General features: G+C 53.2%; 8 protein-coding genes across 8 annotated transcripts; 5 read left to right on the top strand and 3 right to left on the bottom strand.

Annotated features, from left to right (window-relative positions):
* Positions 1-1,419: 1,419 nt before the first annotated feature.
* Positions 1,420-2,451, top strand: PG985_008417 (uncharacterized protein; the record flags this gene model as incomplete). The annotated part of the gene is made up of 2 exons (XM_066828185.1): positions 1,420-1,678; positions 1,820-2,451. The coding sequence occupies 2 exons, from the start codon at positions 1,420-1,422 to the stop codon at positions 2,449-2,451; spliced, it is 891 nt and encodes a 296-aa protein (XP_066683097.1).
* A 1,048-nt stretch (positions 2,452-3,499) lies between these two features.
* On the top strand, positions 3,500-4,861 carry PG985_008416 (uncharacterized protein; the record flags this gene model as incomplete). The annotated part of the gene is made up of 1 exon (XM_066828184.1): positions 3,500-4,861. One exon carries the CDS (start codon positions 3,500-3,502, stop codon positions 4,859-4,861), a length of 1,362 nt encoding a protein of 453 aa, XP_066683096.1.
* An 835-nt stretch (positions 4,862-5,696) lies between these two features.
* PG985_008415 (exportin) lies at positions 5,697-9,257 on the bottom strand (the record flags this gene model as incomplete). Its single annotated transcript, XM_066828183.1, has 5 exons — positions 5,697-5,940; positions 6,012-8,826; positions 8,885-8,957; positions 9,044-9,073; positions 9,192-9,257. 5 exons carry the CDS (start codon positions 9,255-9,257, stop codon positions 5,697-5,699), a joined length of 3,228 nt encoding a protein of 1,075 aa, XP_066683095.1.
* Positions 9,258-11,816: 2,559 nt separating this feature from the next.
* On the bottom strand, positions 11,817-13,401 carry PG985_008414 (alanine-glyoxylate aminotransferase; the record flags this gene model as incomplete). The annotated part of the gene is made up of 3 exons (XM_066828182.1): positions 11,817-11,897; positions 11,968-12,952; positions 13,088-13,401. 3 exons carry the CDS (start codon positions 13,399-13,401, stop codon positions 11,817-11,819), a joined length of 1,380 nt encoding a protein of 459 aa, XP_066683094.1.
* Positions 13,402-14,266: 865 nt separating this feature from the next.
* PG985_008413 (vacuolar protein sorting-associated protein 30) lies at positions 14,267-15,069 on the top strand (the record flags this gene model as incomplete). Its single annotated transcript, XM_066828181.1, has 3 exons — positions 14,267-14,335; positions 14,374-14,865; positions 14,944-15,069. 3 exons carry the CDS (start codon positions 14,267-14,269, stop codon positions 15,067-15,069), a joined length of 687 nt encoding a protein of 228 aa, XP_066683093.1.
* Positions 15,070-15,598: 529 nt separating this feature from the next.
* On the bottom strand, positions 15,599-17,826 carry PG985_008412 (uncharacterized protein; the record flags this gene model as incomplete). The annotated part of the gene is made up of 2 exons (XM_066828180.1): positions 15,599-17,291; positions 17,345-17,826. 2 exons carry the CDS (start codon positions 17,824-17,826, stop codon positions 15,599-15,601), a joined length of 2,175 nt encoding a protein of 724 aa, XP_066683092.1.
* A 1,116-nt stretch (positions 17,827-18,942) lies between these two features.
* PG985_008411 (uncharacterized protein) lies at positions 18,943-19,496 on the top strand (the record flags this gene model as incomplete). The annotated part of the gene is made up of 3 exons (XM_066828179.1): positions 18,943-19,168; positions 19,228-19,287; positions 19,348-19,496. 3 exons carry the CDS (start codon positions 18,943-18,945, stop codon positions 19,494-19,496), a joined length of 435 nt encoding a protein of 144 aa, XP_066683091.1.
* A 1,434-nt stretch (positions 19,497-20,930) lies between these two features.
* On the top strand, positions 20,931-23,121 carry PG985_008410 (uncharacterized protein; the record flags this gene model as incomplete). The annotated part of the gene is made up of 2 exons (XM_066828178.1): positions 20,931-21,360; positions 21,434-23,121. The coding sequence occupies 2 exons, from the start codon at positions 20,931-20,933 to the stop codon at positions 23,119-23,121; spliced, it is 2,118 nt and encodes a 705-aa protein (XP_066683090.1).
* Positions 23,122-25,838: the final 2,717 nt, after the last annotated feature.

Here is a 25,838-nt window from a genome sequence, read left to right as displayed (position 1 = left end):
CCCTTTTTTCAGAGACACGGACGCCAGAAAAAAAGGCAGAGGCAGACGCAGTCAACAGACAACGCATACCCAAGCACCAAAGCACAGGCACTGGGAGCCAGAAGCACAGGCAGGGCAGCCGGTTGAACAGAACACCGCCTACTAGCACGCTAGGCGTGTAGGCTGATGCGTCAGGGAGTGTCAAGGACAGTCCAGAAGGCAGAGAGGGTCGGACGGTGGGCCATGCCGCCCCCACTTCCACTGTGTTTCTGGGTCATGATTTGATTTACTGGGAGCAAGTTCAACTTAAACCAAACCAAACCACCTCCCACCTCCTGAAATACCGCCTGTTAGCCCTTGGAAAGGGCCTTACAAGCCTGCGAATACGGCCAACGGGGTCACGAGGCCCTCGCACGCCACGCCGTCTCTGGGTGCACCAATCAGGAGGTGCAAAAGGGGTGCAAGTCGTACCTACATACATAAGTAGGCTTCGCGTCTGCCCAAGGTTCACAGTCAGGTGGCTGAACATGTCACCGGCCGGTTTCGAGTCAGCTTTACTCAATGCTGACGGTTGGCAACTCTCGAAGGCACAGAGAGCAGCATCGAATAGCGAGATCGATCGTATGTATCGGATAGATTTAACCATGACCTGGCAGGAGACACATCCACCCAGTGCAATGCTTCATGTCGTCCATGTTCTCGAAGAACCTTTCTTTTGCCACCTCAAGACAAAGCGACCACTGTTGTGTGTTAGGTATGTCAGCCAAGATAACCGCTCTTTATGCCGCCACTTGTCGAATCCCGTATGTTCCGCTTGGTGTTTGGGTTGCAAATGCTCTCGACATTACTTGACTGGGTAGGCAATTACATGAATGCAGAGCCTCTTCCAATGTATACATAGTACCCCTATAGTCCAATAAAGGGGCTGGAACGCCATGATATATATACATACCTAAATGTACTTATATATAGTGCCGTATTGATGCTTCTAGAAGAGCACTCAGAAAGAGTGCTGGAAGGGAACCCCATCTTCCCGTAGTCCCGGTTGATCGCCCGCGCGGAGGATTCCTTGAGAAGTGGAGTGGGTCCATTGAATTGATGACCACCGTTCGTTTGACTGTCGTGCCATTGCCATTGCGCTACCCAAATTTTTGGAGCTGGCAACCTTCTCACGGCGGGAAGTCAAAAAGCGAGGAAACATGCAAACATGGGACTGGCCGCCCAGAGTAACCGAGAAGCTTCACTTACATCATATGTAGTCAATTTCCCTATAAATGCTTCTCTCAAATTCGATTTTCGCCTACCTGCTCATTCTCTGCTAGAAGACTGACTAAACTGCGTCTGCTGCCGGATGACTACGGCGCATTCCTGCTCATACTACTACCGAACCGGATTAATGCCAGTCATCACCCACGATTGCGCCTTCGAGGCTCAGATCCCATGTCTCTCCCCAGTGGCTTCTTTCGGACGCCGCCCCAAGTTTTGAGCTCTGCCTCTCGCGCCAAGCACCTGATTAGACCAGCGGTGTCGTCACAATCATATGCTGCTTCTTCGCCTGCCAACTCGTCCGTGATAGCTTCGGCGCCGCTGGCGCTCTCAAAACCTGTCCAGCTGCCTCTTGCTACCGTACCTGCGCCTACCCCGCCGATATCGCATCACGATCCGTCGCCCATATGGTTCGATTCCACAACCATTGCCCGTCTCAGCGCAAACGGAGGAAGGGGAGGGGGGGGGTGATCGCAGGGCGAAGCTCGGAAGAAGTATGTCTCTCTAGAAAGCAGATTGAATTATTGCTGTTTGCGATAGGTGGTCCGAATAACCGGCTAACGATTTGTCACAGCCCTACGAATTTTGCATGAACGGCTTCCTTCGCTGTTGCAGTCGCCACTGCCCCAAGAGATCCTCGCCCCCAACATCTCTCTCCACCTGTTCCCCTCGACGCACCCGTACCTGCCGGCCGTTTCCGGGAGGGTTGGTTACATAGCAGCTCTGTGGACTTCGCCGATAGCATGGAACCGCGTGCCGATCATCGGCAACCTACGACTGGAAATACTGTCGGAGCGCATGACGACGCAACCGTTATACTATTCCCCCAGGAGATGCGGCGCCTACGATGAGCAGCTGGTGGTCAAATGGAGGACGGCGGGCAACAACAAGTCCGGTGCAAGTTTGGCCCAGCAAGGAGAGCACAACCTCGACCACGCCCTGCGAGGCACCCTGAGCTCGGGTTCCAAGAAGGAGTTTACGGGACTTTTCATCTTCGAATTCGATGGGGAAGGGCGCATCATCAGCCACACGATCGAGCATGTCGACCAAAATCACAATAGCGAGTGGGAGAAGGGTGTCGGCGCCAAGGTTGTCCACCTCGCAGACTGGCTCTTGGGTGGCATCAAAGGACGACCGCCGCAGGGCGCTTGTCCCATGATGATCCGGAATGACAGACGGGATCGTAGGGATCCTAGATTACGGTGAAGCAAAATGATACCCCGAGGTGGTTGCATAGTGGCAGAGAAGAACCACGGCGATGAACCCTCCTAGCCCGGACCTCCCGCGGCATGCATTGTACATAATAGAGGCTGGTGGATTATATCCAGTATTAGTCTTATAGACGTCACCACTCAGACCAAGATAGTATCATGAAGCAGATAAGCTATCAAGTGTTACAATCTGCTTTTATTTGTGACTTTGTGGGCAAACATTGCAACAAATCGATGCCTTCCGCAGTGAAACCGACTCGTTGTTGATATTAGATAGATATAGACTTCAAAGACCAGGAGAGCAGGACTACTGCATGCACGACTTGCAGGTGTCCTCTGACACAGAACTGGATGGCCTCCATTATAGCCCACTTTGTTTATCGTGAAAAGCAACCGGATCTAATCGGATGGTTACCATAAATGGAATGCCGGGTAGAGAGAGACTTGTAGACTGGAGCTAGCGTCCCGCGCGCGCCATTCCCGGGAATTCGGAACCCCACAGCAACAGCAACAGCCAGCTTGAGTTTCGACGTCACTTCGTTCGTTTCGTCGACCGGCGCCAATCAGATGCCAAACGAAGAAACCCATCCTATCCATCCTATCCATCCATCCACCCCTGCTGCTACTGCTACTGCTACCTACCCAGGATAGAAACGACCCGAACTTGCACTGGCACTTGCTCATGCATACTACTACTCTCTTGTTATACATTGCGCGCGAAAGGTGACGTGGTATGGGCAGGAAGCTATTGGTCTATCTGTTTTTCTATTTGTCGCTTTCCAGCATCTGATTTTAGCAAACAAACATCCCGTCCTTTCTTTTCCTTGAGCCACTGAGTGGAACGTTCAACACAGATAAAAAAAGACCGCAATCGTCCCGCTTCTAGACTTGCATATATACATATGCACAGCAGGCAGGGGTTGCTAGCCTCGATATAATCACCAGTCGTCTTTGTTCTATCTCGAACACCACGGCCCTGGGTTGGGTCTAGAGCTAAACTATTCGCGCATCCGGCTAGCTGGACAGACACACTTGCAAACAACATGGCGTGCAGGTTTCGCATCAAGTTTCAAGTCACCAGCGACGGCAGCCCTGCCACTGCCACCGCACCAACCGGCCGTGAGGAGGATTCACCCACGTTCACTCTCTTCTCCTCCCTCCCGCCCGAGCTGCGCCTCAAGATCTGGGACTTCGCCGCCTCCGTCCCGCGCATCGTCCTGGCCTCCTGCATCACGCGGGGCCTGGACGCCGAGGGGGAAGGCGACCAAGGCGCTACGGAAGCGCAGCAGCTCAAGGAGCTCAGCTCGCGCCGCGCCTGCCGCTTCGTGCCCGCCATCCTGCACGCCAACCACGAGGCCCGGGCCCGGGCCCTCGAGCGGCACTACTCGCTGACCTTCAGCTGGAAGGTGCCCCTCGTCTTCGCCTCCCTGAACGGGGACTCGACCCACCACCACCAAAACGGGTCCGCGTACCTCTCCGGGTCGCCGGTCGTAGACGACGCTGCAACAGGAGGAGGTCGAGGTTCCCGCCGTAGGAGTAGTGGTGATGGTGGTATGCCGACCTGGTCGCATCCGCGCGTCTACTTCAACTTTGAGCGCGACGCCCTGTACCTGCTCGGCGAGCTCGAGCCCTACGACTCCTTCGGCTTCAACTCGCCCATGACGTACTTCCTGCGCAAGGAGGACACGGAGCGCGTCCGCTGCGTCGCCGTCGCCTTCTCCGCCCTCAAGTATGGCGAGACGGGCAGCCAGCAGATCTTCGGCTCGCTGTTTCACGTCGTGGACCGGTTCCCCCTGTGCAGCACAGCGACGCCCGCGCCCACGCCCACGCCGACGGCCACGACCACGGCTACTGCCTCCACAGCAGATGGCGACAACGGTAGTAGCAGTGCTAGGACAGCAGATCAACAACAACAGCCGCAGCAACCGCATGTCTTGGTATGCGTCACGCCCGGCGACGAGTGGACCCACGCCCTTCTCGGCGGCACAGAGCCCCTAGTCAAAGGCCACCGAGGCGAATGGGACCAGCAGCGGGACTTTGGCCACATGCCGCAGTCCCAGCGCCACCAGGAACGACAGCAGCGTCAGAGCGAAAACGGTGGCGGCGGCGGCGGCGGGCCCGCAGGAGGTTCGGCGGAGCAGCGCGAGGAGGAGGAACCGGAAGAACCCGAGAACGTGGTGCAGAAGATCTGGACTGACTGGTACCGGGGCAGCATCGTCAAGTCGCGCATGGCCGACGTGCAGTTCAAGCTCATCACCGAGGACGAGCTCGAGAGCGTGGTCACGGGACAGCCCTCCGCCAACGCCGCCGCCTCCACGTACACCTCGAATGGTAGCGGCTCGCGGGGAAACGATTACCGGGAGTTGCACGATGCGCTGGGAAGATATCTCCATGGCGCGGCATAAGAAAAAGGGGCGCAGGCGTTGCGGGAACTTTGGTCGATTGGAGAGGTTTGATGGAGAACCTACATATCTAGATGATGGCGAGGTAATGAATGTTTGGGGGGAAGAAGAGAGTACACCCCGTAGTACTCTTTCTAAGGGGAGGGAATAGAGGCAAAAGACAGGTTAACCCAACTGCACTCCAAAAAAAGCCAGCCGAAAGTAGTTCTTGGCTATACAGACCTCTCCGCGTGACATCTCACTGCACAGTTTGATGTGCCGATGTTTGGCCCGAGGCTCTCAGGCCAAAGCAACCCAGTCTACCTTGGTTGCTCTACACAAGGATACGCCTTCGTTATTCCGTCTGTGTACAATAAGATCACGAAGAATGTAAGTATAACGTTGGGACCAGACATTTATTTCAGTGAGTACTTTTATATCTGGTTGAACAAGCTGGAGGTATCGATCATCTACGGAGAGTAATATTACACTTTATGCAAACAGAGCTTTCACCGTAAATGGAGTAGTCGAGATTTATTGCCACCAACTCAAGAATGCCTATTGTCATCTATTTACTAAGAGCAATGACAGCCCACTCGTGTAATCTTGGCCTGGCATTTAGCATGCTTCAAGTCCACATCATAATGGACCAATCACTATCTCAGTTCCTCCCCTTTTTTCTTTTTCCATCGTTGGCTAGCAAAAGTAGCCCAATGTGGGTCAGAGGCGTCGTTGATTCTGATGGGTATTCCACCACCCGAAGAAGAAAAACGTAGTAATCATCATCGTCCTCAAAAGTGCCTTCTGAGTTATATTATTCTGGTATCACACACGCCGAAAATAGAGAAAATCCACAGCCTCACAGTTCATCGTCATCGATCTCGATCTCGGATGGCTTGAGCAGACCTCCGACCTTTGACCGCCGCTCACGATCGGCCTTCAGGTTGTCCCTGACCTCCTGCTCCTTCTCGACAGCATAGAGATCCGCGTTATCGCCGGCGTATTCCTTGAGGGAGATGAGGAAGTCACGCAGGTTCAGTCGGAACTTATCATACTGATTGTTAAGCGTGAAAAGGCCTTCGATGAAGATGTTGATCTGGGCACTAATTCAGGAGTCAGTAATGTTGATGGAAAGAGTGAGGGATGGAACGGAACAAAGAAAAAGAAAACTTACACTTGGAGATTGCCGAACGCCTTGCTCAATAATGTTCCAACAAAGTTAATGAGGAAATCACGGTTCGACGTGCCAGTAGGGGCCTGATCGGTATATACAGGTCCCTGGATCTTGGGAGTGCCGCCCTCGGCCGGCTGGACGAAGTTGAATAGCTTCATGAGAAGCATCGATTGCGTCTTGAAGCCAGCCTTGTGATCAGGGTCTGTGAGGACGAAGAAAACGTCCTGAAGGATCGTAATAAAGAACTGTTGGAAGAAGGCGTTGGCCGTCTGGACATCAGTCTTCTCGGCGATGTTATTGATGAGCTCAAGGCACATGTTAAGACCGGCGCCCTCAACATCACGGTTATCGTGCTTGCTGGCCCACATGCAAGCGTCAATGACAAACTTGAACTGGCGGTTGTCCAGCTTCAGCAAGGCAGGGAAGCAGTGAAGGTTGATAGCACGGAGCAGGTTGAAGAACTCGACGCGATGCTCCGGGAACTCGGAAAAGTCCTTGTTGATCATGTCCAGTGTGCACTCGAAGACGTTCTGCATGATGACGGGGACTTGGTCCTCCATCAGTCCAGTAAGCTTCGAGATGATGGTGGACATGGCCTTGAGCACCTCCGCGTCTCTCGCGCCCGGGACGTTGCGGTTGTAGTCAACCAACACCGAATCCAGCAGCTGAGGAACCATCTGCTGGCGAACGGACTGCAGATCCTCGGCCTTGTCGACGTACGTCTCAATCAACTTGAGGATTTCCTTCTTGATCGTTCGAAGTCCTCGGACCTTAGGCATCCGAGGGGCCAGGTCGCCATCACGAGCCACAGCTTCCGAAATAAGCTGACTTGTGGCACGGTACATCTGAAGCATGTCGAGGTAGATGCGGCCAATCTGAGGGTAGAAGTAGGGGCCAACCGATGAGCATGCTGATACGTTGGTCTTCATGATGTTTCCGATGATCTTAATCGTTTCCGAGTCCTGGAGGACGGTAGGGTCTGCAGTAGCGGCCCGGATGATCTCATCCCAAGCCGCGTTAGGAGCTCCCATCAAGTCAGCAAGCAGACGCTCTTGCATGTGCTTGTTACCCTGTGCGTTCACCATATATCCACACGCCTCGTAGAAAGTATGGACCTGCTGGGGGGTCAGATCGCACGTGATTCTGGGGAGATTCTTGACGATCTCCTCGATGAACGGCTCGTTCTCGTTGGGCTGGAGCGCCACGAAGTGACGTCGGCATTGACGAGCGATCTTGATAAAGGTATCGCAAGCCATATCCTGAACACCCTCGTGAGATTCATGCATGAACTCGAAGAGCTTGTTGACCACCGTCTTAAGGAACTTCCAGTGAGCCTTCAGGAACCGGGGATACTGCCCGACAATGTACATGATGTTGCTAGCGACAACCGCCTTGTTGTCTTTGCCGCGCTTCATCTCGGTCAGGCCGAGCAGATCCTTGATGACAGTGACAAGGAAACGCTTCTCCGTCTCTTCATTCATGGCCAGTGAAATAGAGCCAATGGCCCAACACAGGACGTTGCAGTTGTGCCAAGACCACTCACTGCCATCAACCTGTTTCTGCAGCTTGTCCGTCATGATCTGCTCAGTATCGTTGACATCAAGATGTGTCAGGTATACAAGACACTCCCGAATTGTCTTGTACAGCTGAACAGTGTCGCTCTCCTTGACGAATTCTCGCACAATCTCACCCTCGTCGTTCTCGACAATGAGGACTTCTTCGGGTCGCACCATCTTTTCGATCATGACCACGCGCAGATTCGACAGAACCTCCTTGTATTTGTGCATCCGAAGGGGAAGCTGGTTCAATCTGCTAGGGTCGAGAGCTCCCGAGTTCGCCATCAACAAGGGGGCCATCTCGTTCATGGGCGCAGCTTGCATCTCCTCGTAGAGTTCCTGGACCAGCTTAAGCCAATAGTCGAGGCAAATCTTGAAAATCTCCCGATCCTCAATCTGCGAGATACGGATCAAGTAGAAGTGGCCATGGGTTAGGTAATCACGGTTCGGGAGATGTTCGATAAGACCGACGTGCTGCCCGAAGAAGTTGCACAAGAAGAGTGCCAGATTCTGTATGAACTCCTGATCTCTCGAGTTACTTTGAGGGTACGTGCTTTTCAGGTCGAGCTCGAGCGGGATGATAGTCGCAATAGTGGTGAGAACTTCGCAGAACATCTTGACCAGCTGTTCGCTGTAGGCATTCGGTTGGCCGTGGGCAGCTGTTGTCAAGCCTCCAATCTCGGTGAACACCTGCAAAGTCACGTTTCGAAACTCTGGGACCTCGAGGAATCGTGTGCGCAGAGTGTCGATCAGGGGGGTCTCGAAGATGTAGCCCAGGGGGATCCAGTTGCAGAAGCGTAATAAGGTCTCGAGCGTCGCCTTGATCAGGGTGGGCTGATTCGCTGTCGTAAGAATCTCTTGGCAGAGTTGGAAGATCTGGGAGAACTCGTTGCACATGGTGGTCTTAAGATTCCTCGTCTTGGCCGAGGTCATCTGGTCTGCCGAGTAGTCGAATACCTCCTCAGACAGCAGGCGGAGGATGATCATGTTGTTCTCGCAGATGGAGAGACTTATTTGGCAAGACCCAATGATCTCGTTGATAAAGGTAGGCCAGTTGTGCGGCCATTCTTGCTTCAATATGGAGATGAGCACCAGGTTCAGCTTGTTGAGCAGGGTGCGTTGGCTCTTGAGGGACTCCTCGGTGCTGGAGCAGTCGACGATGCTCTGGCCGACAAAGTTACGGATTCCCAGACATTGTTCGCGGGGGAGCACCTTCCATCTTGTCATGATAACATGGTCGAGGACTTGGAGACCAAGATCTAGGGACTTGTTAGTCTCACCACGACTCCAACGGCGAAGCAGCGTTAATTCCCTTACACTTGGTTTGCGGATATGAAGCATCGGTTAGGATCTTGTCGACGAGTAGCCATGCATCGGGGTCTTCTTTGAACTAGGCACACAAACAATCAATTAGCTGCCGAGTTCGAGAGCATGTCCATTTCATTACACAAGAGAGGGAGCAGGGGAGTGGCTTACCTGGTTCAGGGCGGCTTGTGCAGCTTTTTGCTAGAGGCGGGGAAGATCCAAAAAGTCAGTACTTTGGTCTTCTGCAGATCAGATTGCGAGGGGCGCAAAGCCGATAACGACGTTCGGAATTGGGGGAACAGGGAAAGCAATGGCGTACCTGTTCGCCGCGGCCCTCGTAAAAGGAGCGGACCATGACGTCCAGCTCCTCGATCGTGGGCGCCATGGTGGATGGAGGATGTGAAGACGAAAGGTCGAGGTTAAGGTACGCGCCCGCCGAAGTAGTGAGGTAAAGACGAGGGAGCTTGCCGAGGCGCGGCCGTCGTGAGGGGTGCAGAAAAGATGCTGCAAAGTATGCAGTGGTTTGGTAGTGCTGGCCTGGATGCGAAAGGGAAAAAAAAGTGTCGAAGTTACGGTCAGGCAAAGTGTGGAGGAAAGTTCGTGAAATTGCAAAGCAGAAGCAGCAGCAGTAGCAGCAGCTGGTATCAAAATCCGAATCAAAGAAAGAGGCGGGTAGGTCGCGGTAGTGGTGGCTTTTGGTGGAGTCGCTTCGTCTGAAGTCACTCTCAGTTGCTCAGCAGTGACCTTAGCAGTGGTGCATGGAGGCAGCGCGTAGTTGGTAGAAGCAGCGCAGAAAAAGTGAGGGGCACACACGGCAAGGTGGGCAGGCGGGCAGCGGGCGGGCTGATTAATCTCCAATTGACAGCAGACAGGCAGACAGACGGACGGGCTTCAAAATATTATGTCAACGGAACAACCATCAATTGTAGTGGTTCATTCGGCGGTGTCCAGGTCACATCCAGAGGGTATTCCAATTTCGTACGTGATTGGTACGATCTGATTTACCAGAAGCAATACAGAAGCGGCTGAGTTCCTGGGATAATTGACATGTTTATCCTACAGGTGTCGTGGTGGTGAATAAACATGAGAGCTCACCAGAGACTCTCAACTAACCAATTTCACCAACAAAAACCAACATCCAGCCTTGACCCAGTCGGCAGCAGATGTCACAACAATCGAGTACATAAACAAGACAGAGTCGACTCATTATATTTCGAGTAATCGTTTTATTCGAGCGAATGTCTTATTCCCTTTGTCAATGCCCGAATATGAGTGTTGGCAGCACACCTACCTATCCTGTAGTGCTGGATCTGGTTAGTCCTCCGGAGTCTTGTCAGAGGCGCTACTGAGTTCGCTCACTCTCGCTCGCGCGCTTTTAATGACAACCCTCTTTCTGCCCCTCATTGAATCACGACCTACCTAGGTGACGACGTTTCTAGGCCCCTCTCTTGATCCACCCAAGCTATTGGGATTGCTAGGTCCGATTATTCTGTTAGTAATTGGTCCCAAACCGTCTTAGAAGGCCGCCTCGTTCATCTCCCTCAGGCACCAGGTGCATTGTTTACAACATAACAAAAGATATCAGGTTGCGTTGAACATGTATCCCGATACATCTGTTTCTTTTTAAATATGTTATAGAGGTTTCGGCTGCCCAACCATCACCATCATCTCCTATCAATAATCTCTCTGAAAAGAGTGGTTCTGGCTTGGTTAGCAGCTTGCTTCATAAGCAGATGCTGGTATCACTTACACACCTCATAAGATGATATCATGATACTGCTGCAGCCTAGCGGGTGAGCTTAATTTCTCATCACACTGCAGGCCACACGGATACTGCATGAACCTCTCTCGGAGCGATTGCTTTCCAAGCCAGCTTCATTTTGCTGTACTGGAAGAATAGTATTTATACGCATTATTTACAGCTAGTTGATTCGTAGAGTGTATAGATCTTCTAGCATATTAAATAACTATGCTGTAGGCACCTAGTATGTGTAGTATACACATGTATATCATACAGAACAACTCAAGACAGAAACAGCAACTAATGAGATACGAGCTATCGCAGGTGGCTGCAAAGCATCTTTCGATAACTCGGGCAGCAACGACAGTTTCCTTAACGCCGAAATGATCAAGCAACATCCATACTCGCTGCTTTTAGCCGTCCCTCCCGTACGGCTGCCCAAGAATCAACTGTTGTTTTCGCTTAAACCACGCCCAAACGGTCCGTGAACCGGAACATTGCGGATACTCAGGTGTCCATCGGTGACTCCAGGTGGTCCGTCTGTGGATCTCCCTGGCCGCCGCGCCGCCGGATCTCTCACATTCCGTTCGACCTCGCGAGTTCGCGAGCATAGGATCTTTGTAGTAAGGCCGGAGCCCCTGGTGTCCACCTCCACACCTCCAAAATACAAGATTTTATGTGGTTCTAGAGAGTTATTTTCCAAACCAGAACGGATGTCGTGCATACACTTGCTCTGTCCGATTTATAATACTAGATGTATTCTGCCAAGTTGGGCCCACCTTGAGCGTCTGCTCTTCGACGTTACACCAATAGCTAAAGATTGATACCCAGCACTTACAAGGCATATAAATCAATACCCCCCCTTGTCTCACAAGCATTGGCTCACTTAGACTCGACATAACGGGTCGACAGTCGATCCACCTGTTGCATCTATAGTCGCAGTGCAGCAGTGAAATAAGCCCAGATATGTCGACCTACCAGAGTTTCCAATTCCGAGGCAGTTGAAGGAGATGTGGTTTCCCTTTAAGGCGGGCGTGATAATGATGTCCCCGGTTACAGATAACGAAGCATGAGCTAACAAGCAGCTCTTGGAGCGCCTGGATTCGGACATTTAATTTTGTTCTACCTTTCTATCACGAGCCAGAATGTACATGGTCCTTTTATCCCAACTGTCCTGGTCCGCAGTCTGTGTCGCATTTCAGCTTATGCCTTGTAACCGCACTCTGTAAGGCCATTTGACAGAGCCTTGAGAGCCTTGTCAATATCCTTCCTGGCAGGATCCGTCTAGAAAAAACCAATTAGCATGCATTCCTGGGAAAGATGTTGAGTATAAGGTAGAAGATTGTGTACTTACCACGCTAACTCCCATATGTCCGAACCGCACATACTTGGGTGCGATTTCCTTGTGGATACCACCAGCCCAGACGACACCGGCCTTGGCCAGCTTCGGCAGCAAGTCGGTCGCCTTGACGGTCTCGGGCAAGTAGATGGCCGTCATGCCGTGAGCCTGGTCCTCGGGGTTCGCGGCGACCTGCTTGAGGCCCATATCCGCCACGGCCTTCTTGATCCTGTCAGAGGCCTCGCGGTGCGTGGCAAAGCGCTCGGACAGGGGCTTCGCCAGGATCTGGGTGAGGGCGGTGTGCAGGGCGTGGATCAGCTGCGGCGAGGGCGTCGCGAAGTAGGACGGCTTCTTGGCCTCGTAGTTCTGCATGATCGGCATCCAGTTCTTCATCGAGGCAAAGTACGTGGCGGGCGGGGTCTTGCGCGCCTTGAAGGCCTCGATGGCCTTGCCGCTGAACATGGATATCGACAGACCGGCCGGGCAGCCGATGGCCTTCTGACTCGCGGTCACAACGCCGTCCAGCTTCCAGGCGTCGAACTGGATCTCCTCGCAGGCGACACTGCAGACTCCGTCCACCACGAGGAGCGTCTCGGGCGACACGCTCTTGACCAGCTTGGACAGGTTCTCCAGCTCGCTCAATACACCGGTAGACGTGTCGACGTGGGTCACGGTGACCATCTTGAACTTCTTGCTCTTCAGTGCCTTCTCGATTTCGTCAAGCTGCGGGCGTCCGCCCACGGTGCCAGTCAGCTTGGTCACTTTAGCGCCGTACGTCTCGAAGCAGTCGGCGAAGCCATCCCCAAAATAGCCGGTGCTGAGAACCAGGACGTCCTCACCCGCCTCCACCAGGTTGGCGGCCACAATGTCCCAGCCCAGGGTGCCGGATCCCGAGATGACAAAAGGTTGCGCAGAGGGGTCCGTAGTCTGGAAGAGCTTGCGAAGCATCGAGATGGTGTCACCGAAAGTGGCGACGAAGCCGGGTCCGACATGGGACTCGCTATCAGACACATAGTATTAGTAGGAGCTCAGCGCACGAGAAGTATAGGTTGGTATAGTCATTTGGTTATAGCTAGAGTATAAGCAGAGACGCTGTTCGGGTAGCTTGTCAAAAGTGCATGGAGCTAAAACTGACCTATAATGGCTCATGGACTGGAGGACGTCATCGTCGAACTCGATGGGGCCCGGGATGAGGAGGGTTGGGTGTTCAGGTTGCGAAGACATGCTGCGTTGTGATGCTGATGAAAGCCGGCGAGTTTGTATGGGAGATATAGAGCGAGATCTGGCAGGGTTGGATATAGCAGAAGGAGGGCCGCCGGAGAGATGTTGTGAGATCAGGGACAACCGGGTAGAAGGGCTCGATGATGATAGATGGAGCGATAATGGGGAGGAGGAGGGGGGGCTGCCGGCGAGGTGGGGCAATGTTGTCCTTGAAGCTACTCTCCGCATTTTGGCTTGCGTGGAAGAGCCGAAAGCTTGACTTGGGGAAATGGCAGTGATGGGCTCTTAGGTTTGCTGTTTCGGGCCAAGTCTGGCGAGTGTGTGATCTAGCGACTGCAATTGGCACAACTTTGGACGGTTTCTGCAGGACGACAAGGGAAGCCGAGAGATGTCCGGTATAATAGAACGAGCTCCCGGGAGGCTTGTTGAAGGCGGTTGTTGCTTAAAATCTGTCGTAGCAAATGCCCCTTTCTACCTATCTTGAACAGGTCCACCTACTTCCTGTCGAGATGGGGACTTTTCGTATCTGGGTTAGTAATTGGCTTGTGTAAGGCGTCAACAGCAAGAATCTCTATGGAACTTTTCGATTACGATACGATATTCAATGCCGAGCTCCGTGTTCGGGGCAAGCTCAATTGAAGCAAGGCTATCAACTTCGGGTGTCGGATCCCTGTCCGGGTTGGAGCTTGACTGAGCTGCGACAGGGGTTCAAACTAGGCGGCTAAGATAGGTGCTGTAGGCAGTACAGTAGAGGGGTGTATTGCGCGCGGTCCAGAAGCTAGAGCGTCGACGTCAATCCTACGCCGCAGCTCACGATTGGTGGCTGACCGACCGACAATTGATACGCCCCGGCTTCATTCGCAAACGGCATCGACATTATACCACAGACAACGGCGATATTGTGATTTGGTGTGGCCATTGGGGGATTGATTGCACGCCGATCGTTGTCAGACTACCGGACTTCTGCAGCCCCGCTGGTTGATCGTTTCGACACTACACGCGCTGACAACGCTGCGACGGTTGTCCACCTCAACCGCCTTTCGCCAAAGCACCTCTTGTGATCCAGCAAACCCAGGCCGGATAATTCGCAAAGATGGCCTTCCTAATTCTCGTCATCGGTGATCTTCACATCCCGGACCGAGCTCTGGACATACCCGCCAAGGTACGACATCAGACTAGATCCTTCTCCTTCCGTCGCAGATGGCTGCCAATGCCTCCACGCGACCAGTACCCCCCGATAAGATCGCAAATGCTAACCCTGGAATTTGCATCGCGCAACAGTTCAAGAAGCTCCTCTCCCCCGGAAAGATCGGCCAAACCCTCTGCCTGGGCAACCTGACCGACAAGCACACGTACGAGTACCTGCGGTCCATCGCCCCGGACCTGAAGATCGTCAAGGGCCGGTTCGACGTCGAGGCCACCTCGCTGCCGCTCTCGCAGGTGGTGACGCACGGCTCGCTGCGCGTGGGCTTCGTCGAGGGCTTCACGCTCGTGTCGACGGAGCCCGACCTGCTGCTGGCCGAGGCCAACAAGCTCGACGTCGACGTTCTCTGCTGGGGCGGCACCCACCGCTTCGACGCCTTCGAGTACATGGACAAGTTCTTCGTCAACCCCGGCTCCGCCACCGGCGCCTACACGACCGGCTGGACCAAGGAGGGGGAGGAGATGGTACCGAGCTTCTGCTTGATGGATGTAAGCAAAAAGGCTCCTCCTGGGATGCTCATGGGAGCCGAGAACCGGTTGTTTGCTAACTCGACACTTCTTCTCTAGGTGCAAGGAATCTCACTCACGCTATACGTTTACCAGCTGAGAAAAGACGCGAATGGGGTTGAGAATGTGGCGGTAGAGAAAGTTACGTATACGAAACCCGTAGAGCCCACGGGGGCTTCGTCATGATACCGAGATGGCCCAATAACTTCAAGCCAGTGAAGTTGGGGAAAGTTTGGGGATACAGAAGAAACTACTGCCACCAATTAATGGAGGGAGGTCAAAAGAGAGCTCATGGGACCAGGAGCAGAGTATTGAGATAAATGCTTCAGACATCAATTGACACGGGTCCATACCTACATACAGGGCGGCACCATCGGCATCATCGGTTCATGAGAGGCAATACACTGGAATGCCCACAGAAGCTGGCCTCTTAAGGGCAGTCATCGAATTAAAGGATCAGTTGAAAGTAAGAATTCAAAAGTTCATAAATGGTATCAAGCACCGGAGTAAAATCACAGTTGTACTCCAACGCTATTGCTAAGTAACTGAAAACACATTTTGGCTCATTCTCGTTCTTGAAACAAAGGGGGCATCATCCAAGCATTAATCGTTCAGAGACAGGATATCAAAAGGAAAAGACAAAGTAAACCACCAGAACACCTTCATTCTCGTATCCAACACCAGGGCGCATGGGCACCGGGACCAAACCCGTCATTTATAGCATCATGCTCCTCCTCCGCGTTGACGACTTGTCCCTACCCGATACAGTACTGTCTGCATCGGATGAAATGCTGGACAAACTGTTTGAACTATCCCCATCGATGTTCTCCGAGTCTATCATCTTCATCGTCTTGGGTGCCATCATGGATGCCCTCTTCCTCGAGTTGTTGCTCCGAGCAGTGGTTGCCTTCTCGGACTTTACGGTCCTGGACTTCAAAGACTTTCTGCCCTCCTCGAGCGCCGAGCGCTTCAGGTCTGCACGTGGCGACACGTCGGGAAAATCGTAAACATCGCCGCTGTCATTTCCTTCCACATCCAACTTGGCAACATCGGTTTCCCGTGCCGCCATAGAGCTGCGCTTTTTCCTGTCTGTGACCACGCTCATGGGCAGCACAGTAGAAGGTGGCGACCGGCTCATTTTCTGTGCCAGGGGGCTGGCAGCAATATCCGACGCAGCAGAAGATGTTGTAGCAGATGGCATCTCCTTCCATAGCTGCGACTTCTCCTCTGACTTGATTGACAACAGGTCACCAGTCTGCTTCGACTGGCTGGTCCGGCGTACCACCTTGCCCTCGCCTGCTACGGCGTCGAGTAGCTGCTTTGAGGGACGGCGCATCTTGTCCCTGAGATTCGGCTCTGCGTAGCTAACAGCAGTTCTATTTCTACGGCTAGGCCTGCTGGTCTCGCCATCATTAGATATCTCGGTCGGAGGGGGCGTGTCCCTCAGGTTCTCTCTTGGTGCCACCGGCGGCTCGGGCGAACTAGGGGCGAAGAGATCCGGGTCGGCGGACATGGTTTCGGCCTCAATGTCGATGGTGGCAACGATCGGTGCAACCGGCTGCTCCTCCGGTGCCCTGATTTCGACAGGAGCCGGGGCCTGGGTTTGTACATCCTCCGACTTCTTTTTCGACTTTACCGGTCGCTCCTTGCTTTGCTCCTCGCGCTTTGCAGTCGGTTTCGCCTTTACGATGTCGCTGGGCAAACCCGGCTTTGTCGATTTCTTCGGTGAAATGACAGGCTCGTTGGCATCTCGGGCGCTCAAAGGGGTCCTGCTTGCTGTGATGGCCGCAGAGTTTGCCGGAGTGCCCTGTGCGTCTCTCCTAACAGCAGGTAGACTCTTGATCGGCCGGTTCGGGACGCCTTCCTTCGTGTTGGGCTTGACAGACTGTGCTTTGGCTGCCTTGACTGCCTTGGCCGCATCTTCTCGTTTTTGGGGATGCTGCATGGTTTCTTTCTCGTCCTCATCACTCGCCTTTCGCTTCAAACCGGCTTTAGCAGTTTGGGAAGCTGACGGTGGCTCGGGAGTTGTCATAGGCTTGGTTGCTTTCGGTTCCGACTTTTTCGTAGGCTGCGCTGGCTCGACGTTCTCAACGGCAGGCGCCGGATCGGATCCCATTGTCTCTTCTCTCTCATCCGAAAACATTTGAGCTTCCTCGGCCTTTTCTATGCTCTCCAAAGTTTGGACCTTCTTCACTGAAACGGCCTGCACCTCGACCAAGCTCTTCCTGGGTGGTGCCGAGGGCGAATCCTCCAGGGCGTACATATCTCGAATAGCTGAGGGCGATTTGGTTGGGAGATCAATCTTAACTGGGTCTTCGTCGACAAAGCGGGATACTGGTGGGGGACCAAGGTCTGGCGAATCGTTGTCCTCTGCCGCCTCTTCACACAGGGCCATGATCTCTTCCCGGCTGCAAAGCATTAGCACGTAAATACTGTTGTCAGGGCAGTCAAAGTCGCTTACTTGAGTGTTTCTCGGGGACACGATTTATTTTCCCAGAGCGGTGGAAGCCGGCCTTCTTGTTGCGCTGCCCACTCCATCTCTTCGGTATTCCGGCGTCTCCAGCGTGGCGAGCTACACATTCCAATGCTCGAACGGGTCTTCGCCTTCTTCGGCAGTCTCGGTGAGTGGTGCCTCGGGATAGGCTCGTGACCGAGACTCGCGAGCATAGAGCCCCATTCCAAGAGTTGTGCTTCCATTTTTTCTTTGATCTCCAGTGCATGGTCGGCTATGCGTTGTGCGCGACTTTCGGACAATTCCGTCTCCAACCGTAAAATTTGGCCTCGAAGGTCGAGATTCTCTGATAGCATGCGAGCACACTCATTTTCCAGGCCTCGTATGCGCAATGATTGTGTGGAGTTGATTCTGGCGATATCTCGGTTTTGGCGGAGGAATTTTCTTCTGACTATAAACAAAGACTCGTCAGTATGTTTGGTTGTGCACATCGTGACGGCAAGGTTGCGTACGCGTTTCCAAGCTCTCTGTGGGCATAATTGGCTCGTTCAGTCGCGCCATGGCAGCGATTCGAGCCCACAACAGCTGCTTCTAGAAAGAAGTTGTGACAATTCGGGGTTGACAGTGCGTCTGTGTAATAAAACTACTGACGAAATTTCCTTCAGTGCTTGAACGAAAATGGATGGTGAAAAGGGTGGTCGAAGACAACAAAATGTCGTCCAAAATTAGATATGTGTTACAGTGGTGGTTGAGTGGAAGATTGCAAGTTTTCCAAGGTTGTGAGCAAGAAGGGCGGAAGCTCGAACCAGACAGGAAAAGCAATCTCGGGTTGTAAACACACTGCCTAAAGAGGTTTGGTGCTGGGTCCCGCTGTGGGGGGTTGAGGACTTTCTGCTGGGGTCCTTGTCAACAGCTGCCGTGACACATGCTCGAGAGTCGAGAGCCAGCGCGTCATGGCATGCCAAGTCGTTACTTGCCGGCGCATGTGCGTCTAGTTACTTGCTAAAAATAATACAGTTATGTGCACATTTTGATTCAATTGGTATGCGGTCTATTTTCTGTGAAATACTGGAGAGGGGTAACAGCATAGCGAGAGACATTACCTCGGGTTTGTTGCCACGAGTTCATGTAGGTAAGCCCCCTGATGAAGCTGATGGATTCGGCCTCACTCCTCAAGCTCTGGTGGGTGAGTGAGCTTGAAAACAAAAAGAATGGACTGCCAGATAGGGCTCAGGGGATTACATCAACATTGAACGCTTCATTGGGCTCCCCAATTGCCCAGATCTACCATGCAGAGCATGTAATTGTATAACCATGCTCTATTACTACTAAGATGACTCGGTTTTTCATTCTCGAACGTTTCTATTGATGATCAGTTGAGAATCCCTGAAGCTCAATGTTGTTTCCGGTGCTTTGGAGATGACATGCATGCGCGCCTAGCGCTCGCTCGTTACCAAACAAGCCGTTACCAGCTACCCAGCTTTCAGCCCCGCCTGCTGCCACTTGAGCCGACAAGCGGTCGCGTTCTTGATCGCATATTGACTTGATTGATTCCAGCCTTCCACAACGCCCAATTCGGTCACATCAGTCACCAAGGGCCAGCTACGATGGCATTCTCTACGCGCTCCCTCTCAGGCCACCTGCGCCAAGGGTCTACCACTAGCAACCCCAATGCGCAGTCGACGGGTCAGTCAGCTGCCCTCCTGTCCCGCATCAATGAGAAGAAGGCCGAACTGGAGAGTCTGAAAGAGCTCCGGGAACTGAGCGCAGCAGTCGCCAACGAGATGGAATCATTGGAGCAGAAGCTGTCAACATTGTCCGACGGAACAGAAGGTATGCCGTGTCCGACTACCATCATGAGCCTATGATTGCGATCTAACCTTTGGCGGCAGCTATCGCGACGGTTTTGAACAACTGGCATAACGTCTTACGTGCCATCAACATGGCTTCTGGTAAGGAACAACATGGCTCTTCCGTAAGGGCAACCAACTAATCTTCTCTGGTCATTGCAGCCAAGATCCCGAGACCCAGCGAAGACAAAGAGACTACCGGCGAAGAAACTACCCCCTTACCGCAGACGTTAGTCCGCATTCCTACAGAGCATGCGCCAACACTACAAGCGGCGGCCGAGGGACTAGAAGGAGCCCCGCAAACCGATTGAGATGGGCGAGGATATCCTATTCTTCAGAAAAGCACAACCACGGAGCCAATTTGCGATCAGCACTTGCCATACTACGCTATGAGGGTGGTCATCAAAACCGATGCCCCTCCCTAGCAGGGAAAGCAGCCCCTCGAAAGGGCTATGCTTGCCAGAACACCGATATGTTTATGCGACACCACAAGGATATATCTTGGACGCCCGCCAATGCCACCAAGATGTTGATCCTCGACGATGATATCAGGCAGATCGATCCTCATGATATGGCATGGCACAGATATCGCAAATTTGCGTGGGGCACCTCTCGGTATTGCCGCAGGTGATAGTATACTATGCTATGACGCCAGGCTGTATATATCTACATTCTGCCTGGGATGTTTGATGTGTATTTACTTTCTCGGCTTTGTTGTTGATATCATTGCAAACTGAGAGGTTGCATCTCAATTGCTGGCTGAGCTCTGCGGGCTCTTTCAGGACATATGGCCGATTCCAGAGCGTGGGGAAATCGCCTCAATGTGTAACATAGTTGCAATACTAGGCAAACCGTTACTCAAGCACCAGCTCTCAATCTTACAATGATCGCAATAACAAATCGGAGCAATAATGTCACTGAAGCATGATGGCGGCTTGAGAGACTGTGAAGCTGACCTAGACCGTTACTAGCGTGGCTTCATGAAGAGCAGTAGCGCACCTCTGCTCATTTTCTTCTTCGAGGCCATTGGTCGATTGCATATGCGCTCAGCAAACCACAAGAGGGGAGAGCGGCGCGTCTTTGCAAACGCGTGTTAGTCAGCGGTTGCTAGGGGAGGCTCAAGCAAGAGCTATCCTCGACGCCTGTTAATGCTGCTCGGATGGAAGCACGGCCTGCAATACCGAAAAGCCCGGGGAAAGAGGGCAGTAGACTTTATGGAGAGACATCAAAACAATATCCCGGGTGCAAGCGAGGCAAGCACAGCCAACCAGAAACGATGCTGGATCTAAATAACAGTCACATAAAAGAAGCAACGACGAGCTATTTACCCCCGTTGCCCCCCATGTCGTATTTGCTTTACGCAAACATCCCATCCTTCCCAGTCCTTTTGCAAACCCCTTCAATCAACAATACCAGAGACCATTTTGACCAATATCCTCACAGCATCCGCATTACAGATGAATATTGCCTTGCTCATTCGATAGTGCCCCCCAAGACTCATTCTACGCAAGGGACCTTCACATTAGACAACCAGGCCATCGAGTCGCGCGATTGCTACCCCACCACGTTTACTGGCGATTCACGGTGCGCCGCCCAAGCCGTGCTGAGATCCGACTTATCATCGTCTCATTTAAACCCTTGCATCTTGTTCATCCTCTAAGCCGTATTCGTCGACATCGACTGTTCCTTGCCCTGTGCCCCCCTTTTAGATCCTGGTTAGCATGGGCTCTATTCAAAGACCCGCCATGGCCCCAATTGCATTAACTGGAGGTCGTTTCGACATCTTCAACGACTCGAGTGCAGACGACGACACTTCGACTTCCACGGTTGACGGAGCTCTGGACCAGAACCAGAGCCATATCTCGCCTCTGCGGCCAGTCTCTGTGTCGAATGCTCAGAACCGCCAAGTCAAGTCACCCACTCGTGTCGAGTCACTAGCTGCTGAGCTCAAGAAGCTCCATTTAGAGAGCTCGCCGGAGATATATCACTACAAGGGACGGCCCATCCATCAGGCCAAACTCAAGGGGCAACCCGGTGCCCATTCGGCTCGGCCGCCAATCAGGCGCGATACTTTTGAGCGACTCGAGACAGTCCCGGAAGTCGAACAGCGCGACCCACCAGAGCCCGAAGCTTCTAGTGTCTCAGCCGGAACGCAACATTACATCGAGCTCCCAGGTACGAAGACCTACCAAACTCCTTTTCTCTAAACATTTGAACGGCGCTAGATATTGACATTGCTTCATCATAGCTCATCAATTCTCAAAACACCCGCTCGCTTTATCTGCACGCAAGCTGAGCTCAGTCGAAGAACAACTCGCCAAACATCGCAACGGAAACTTTGAGTGGGTACTGACCGTCAAAGTCCCAGAAAACCCCGTATCCCCAGACGATTCAAATAAGAGTGATTCTTCGAAACACCCAAGTGTGCGGAGTCTCTTTTTTGGGTGCAATCTTCTGCCGCCCGCTGGGCAGTCTGATAAGGTCGACTCTGGGAAGGATTCACCCCAGTATACGTTCACTCTTCTTGTGACACCCCTAGAAGGCGATCAAGAGCCGATAGTCGTTACCCCACAGAAAGAATCGCAATCATCAACGGCAATGGCAGTGGGTGCTCGACCTGCGGTGCAAGGCACACCAGTGAAGGCTGCCCAACATGTACCTGAAGTTAGAATCGAGGAGATTTCGCCGCCATCTAACAGTAAGCGAGGGAGGACGAGTGTTGCTTCTGTGAGAGTGCCATCCGATTCCCCACCTCGAATTGAGGATTCGGTCGCAGCTCTCGATCTGCTCGAGGACGAGCTGGAGGCGTTTGATCAAGCTGCCCATTTTGATAAGATCGTCTCCCCCGTCTCAGACAAGTCGCCAAGGTCGCCCATGCAATCGCTCTCCGCAGCTGCTGACCACAGCCCTGGCGCGGCTTCGAAGATAAACCATCCTAGCCCAAGACCAGTGGCGTCAGCAACACATCGAATCAAGCCAGCTGAGCCACGGAGATCGCCACCCATGCAGAGGTCGGCGTCCATGATTCTCTTGGACTCTCCCAAATTGAAGGAGGAAGAAAAGCCGCTGGTGCAATCTCCGCCCAAAAAGTCGACTAACAAAGGCCTGGCGAGCCTGCAGCCGCCGAAGCCGCTGATCAAGTCCAACAAAGCACCTACCATGCCTACCTTTGAGCTTCCAGGGGAGGCTGTTGCCCGGCGTATCAAGGAGAAGCGAGAGGCACGCCTGTCGATGAAAGCTACCGCGGAGCAAGCCGCTGCGCCTACCCAGAGCACCATTCGGCGGACAAAGTCGGCGAGGGCACCAACGGTACCCAAGTTTGAGCTACCGGGAGAGGCCATCTCTCGTCGCAAACGGGAAGAGCGAGAGGCGCGTCTCAAGGCCCAGGAGGAAGAAGAACGCAGACGCCGCGAGTTCAAAGCGAGGCCCATTCGAAGCGGCACAATGCCGGCTAGTATCCCGCGCGAGACGATTACAAGTCGTGCGCGTCAACAGGGGACTCTCACTGAGAATGTGGGCAAATCAACGAAGCCTAGCCCTAGTAAACGGGCATCTTTGATAAATGCCTCTCAAGAGCCATTGTCCAACGTGAACAACCAGTCTCAGTCTCGAGGGCGTCATCTTACCACATCAGAACCATCAACCACTTCGCAGGTCGGCCGGGCTACGTCAAGTTCGACGGCTAGCCTTGGCAGCAAGCGGGGTTCTGTGTCGATCGAAGAGGTGCAACAGCAGCGTCTCCGAGGTAAGGATATCTTTCAGCGGGACAACTCGTACTCGCAAGACCGTGAAAAGGAACGACGCGAGCGCGAAGCCATGGCCCGGCTCGCACGGGAGCAGGCAGCGGAGCAGTCACGTCTTCGAAGTCGAGAGTGGGCGGAGAAGCAGAAGCGAAAACGTATGACGGTAGGCTCCGTAAGAGATCTCGTGGCTTGAAGCGCAACCGAGGACGCCGAGTGGAGTTCAAAGGCAACCGTCACAAGACTAACACTAGACCGCGGTTTCGTCGAAAGAAAAGTCTGGGGCGGAAACCGGCAGTTTGAAGGGGAGTCGGGAGTCGGGCGGTGGAGCCGGGTGATCAGTTCATTGTACGAAAGAGTTTATTTTGCATTTGCTTCCGAGGGTTTTCAGCACCGAGTTTGGACGTTCGATACTGTGACCCTGGCTTGTGGCATCATATGTGGGCTGGGTATCGTCACTGGAGTATACGGTATCTACTTTACTATTCGGGACCCCTCTCCACAAAAGGGCACTGCTCAATTGGGTCGGGGAGGCGTTTCATTGTATTCTACAACACGTTTTGCACGTAAGGGTCGCTCGTTCTTTTTTAGCCAATGGAAACAACCAATTGTGCACACCTCTACGTGTAACGCATGTTCTTATTGGCTCAGTAGAATTCACGTGGGTATCACCCGGCCTCATTGGTGCGCTGTCCAATGTCGGGGGCGCACAGGAATCCTGAGGCGTTTGGAAGGGGTGTTTTGGGGTCCCTATTTTTGGATCGTTCGCATCCAAGGACGGGCGGGCTGCCTGACGTTGTATGCACGTTTCTATTTTCCACCTACATGGTGGCTTGGGAGATCTCGGGGTGACTGACGTATTGAATTTTGGCAATCAGCCGCTCTTTTGGGGGAGCAAGAGTTGACAGCCTATGTACAGCGACGAGTATAGTGGAGACACGAGCGCTTGAGGGAATTTGATGGACTGGCTAATGTTCTATGTTACTCATAGCCCGTGGCGGGGACAATTTGGTGCCGATTCCAATGAACACAAGCGGTGTTGGCAAGTCGAGAGTTGCATACCACTCTTACTCATAGCCCTAGGGATATGACTTTACGTTCATCTTAGTAGGCTGAATAGCTCTCTTCTTTGAGGTCTCTGGCTCTGGCCACTTCGCAATACTTACTTAACCAGGTGCGGGTCGAATGCTAAGCTTTCTGGCCAGAGCTTTGGTGGAAGCACAAAAAGATCAACATCTGGGAATGATCAGTCATCCCGCTGAGCTCGCTCACGGACCAGCATGCCCGGGGAGCCCTTTTCCCGCCATGCCGCCTTTGCTTTTTTAGATTGTATCACGCCGTAGGACTTTGAAATGAGATCATTGATGTGCGGTGATCTTCATGCTACCGCCGGTGTATTTGGCATGTTGGCAGTTGGTCCTCGACTCCAAGCTTGCAAGCTCCCTTATTAGGCCCCAAGCTTCAAGCCCCAAATAAGCTAATGATGAACGGTGAAGCCGCTTAATGCGTATGAGGCTTGGGGGCTTGCTGGCTTGCTTGCTGCTTGCTTATCCTTCCCCCCAAGTCTTGGACCCTTTTTCTGTATTTTTACTAGGGGAGGGGGGCTATGCGGCCAGAACTTCTTGGGACTGCTTTGGGGAACGGGGGGCCGGAGTCATGTATCCTTGTAGGTAGCGATGCTCCGGTCATTGCGAGAAATCCTCCGGCTGCGTGCGCTCACTATGGTGTCCCTATGATGCGATTCGACCGGCGTGATCACACCACGCGACGGAGGCCTGAAAGTGTATAAGCGCAGCAGGATTGATGCAGTTGACACGATGGATATATAAACGAGATTGGTGGGATTCTTCAGCTGTTATGCACGCTGACTGGGCTGAGTGAGAGCGACTGCGGCAACTAACAACTGAACGAGAACTTGTTCATGATGGGGATGGTGAGGGACGAAAGATGGGATGAGTCTAGATGGGCTTGGCAGGTACTGGGCAAGGACCCCTGCTTGGGTGTGGTACTGACAGCCAATCGAAATGTTTCGATTGATTAAACGGCGGATCTCCTATTTCTTATTTTTCCAGGGTTCGACGATTGCTCCTCTTGGGAGCAGAGAGAAGCTCAAGAAGCTTATCATTTGATGGGCGGGCACTGCCACCAACAGCAACCAACAACAGCCTGCCCTGCCCTGCCCTGCCCCTCCCTGTCTCGCTGCGCTTTTCTTTCTCTGTGACAGCGTCAGGGAACCCGGTGTGAGCGCGCAAGAGGGAGAAACAAGAGGTGGGCGCGCGCCAACCTCTTCTGACAATGATCTACACAAGAGGATTCGGCCAGCTGGCTGTACGCTTCGCTGTACTCTGTAGCCACCGCGTTGACGAATGTTTGTCCGTCGAGTAGCACGACACGGTGAACAGAGACAAACAAGCCTGTGGGAACCCCCGAGCCTCCCGTCATCAGGGGATGGATGGATGCTTGCCAGCACCGAATGCGACGCAAACGATCAATTTCAATAGCTCGGAAGTTTAACGAAGTGTAACATCACCTGCAGTTTGGAGCTGTCTGGCGGCTTGCAGGAGAACCCAAGTGCCGCGTCCGCTGTTGGGTTAAACTATGCCAAGCCGTATAGCCGGTTTGTCAGGACCCGCGGGCTCCTGGTCCATGTGCGTGCTGGGTGCTATTCGACATGATGTATGTATGTATCATCATAGGGTGGCCCTTATGGAGGCTAGGTTGGCAAGCTGAGCTCGCCGGCTCGTATTTCTTTTGTAATTGCAGCCTGCTAGTCGCTTCGTCGAGTCCCGACCTGGATTGGGCGACCGAAGGGCCCGACAGACGACGGCACTAAATAGCACTGGGACTTCTTGACCCCATCGTCCGGCGACTTCCCCCCTCCTCCTGGCTCCTCCACCTATAGCGGTCTCGTCC

The sequence above is a fragment of the Apiospora marii genome (assembly GCF_038362585.1).
Source record: "Apiospora marii strain CBS 49790 chromosome Unknown utg000005l_segment0_segment0, whole genome shotgun sequence".
NCBI lineage: Eukaryota > Fungi > Ascomycota > Sordariomycetes > Amphisphaeriales > Apiosporaceae > Apiospora > Apiospora marii.
Note: the sequence above shows the minus strand (reverse complement) of the source record. Positions and strands in the feature narration are given on the sequence as shown.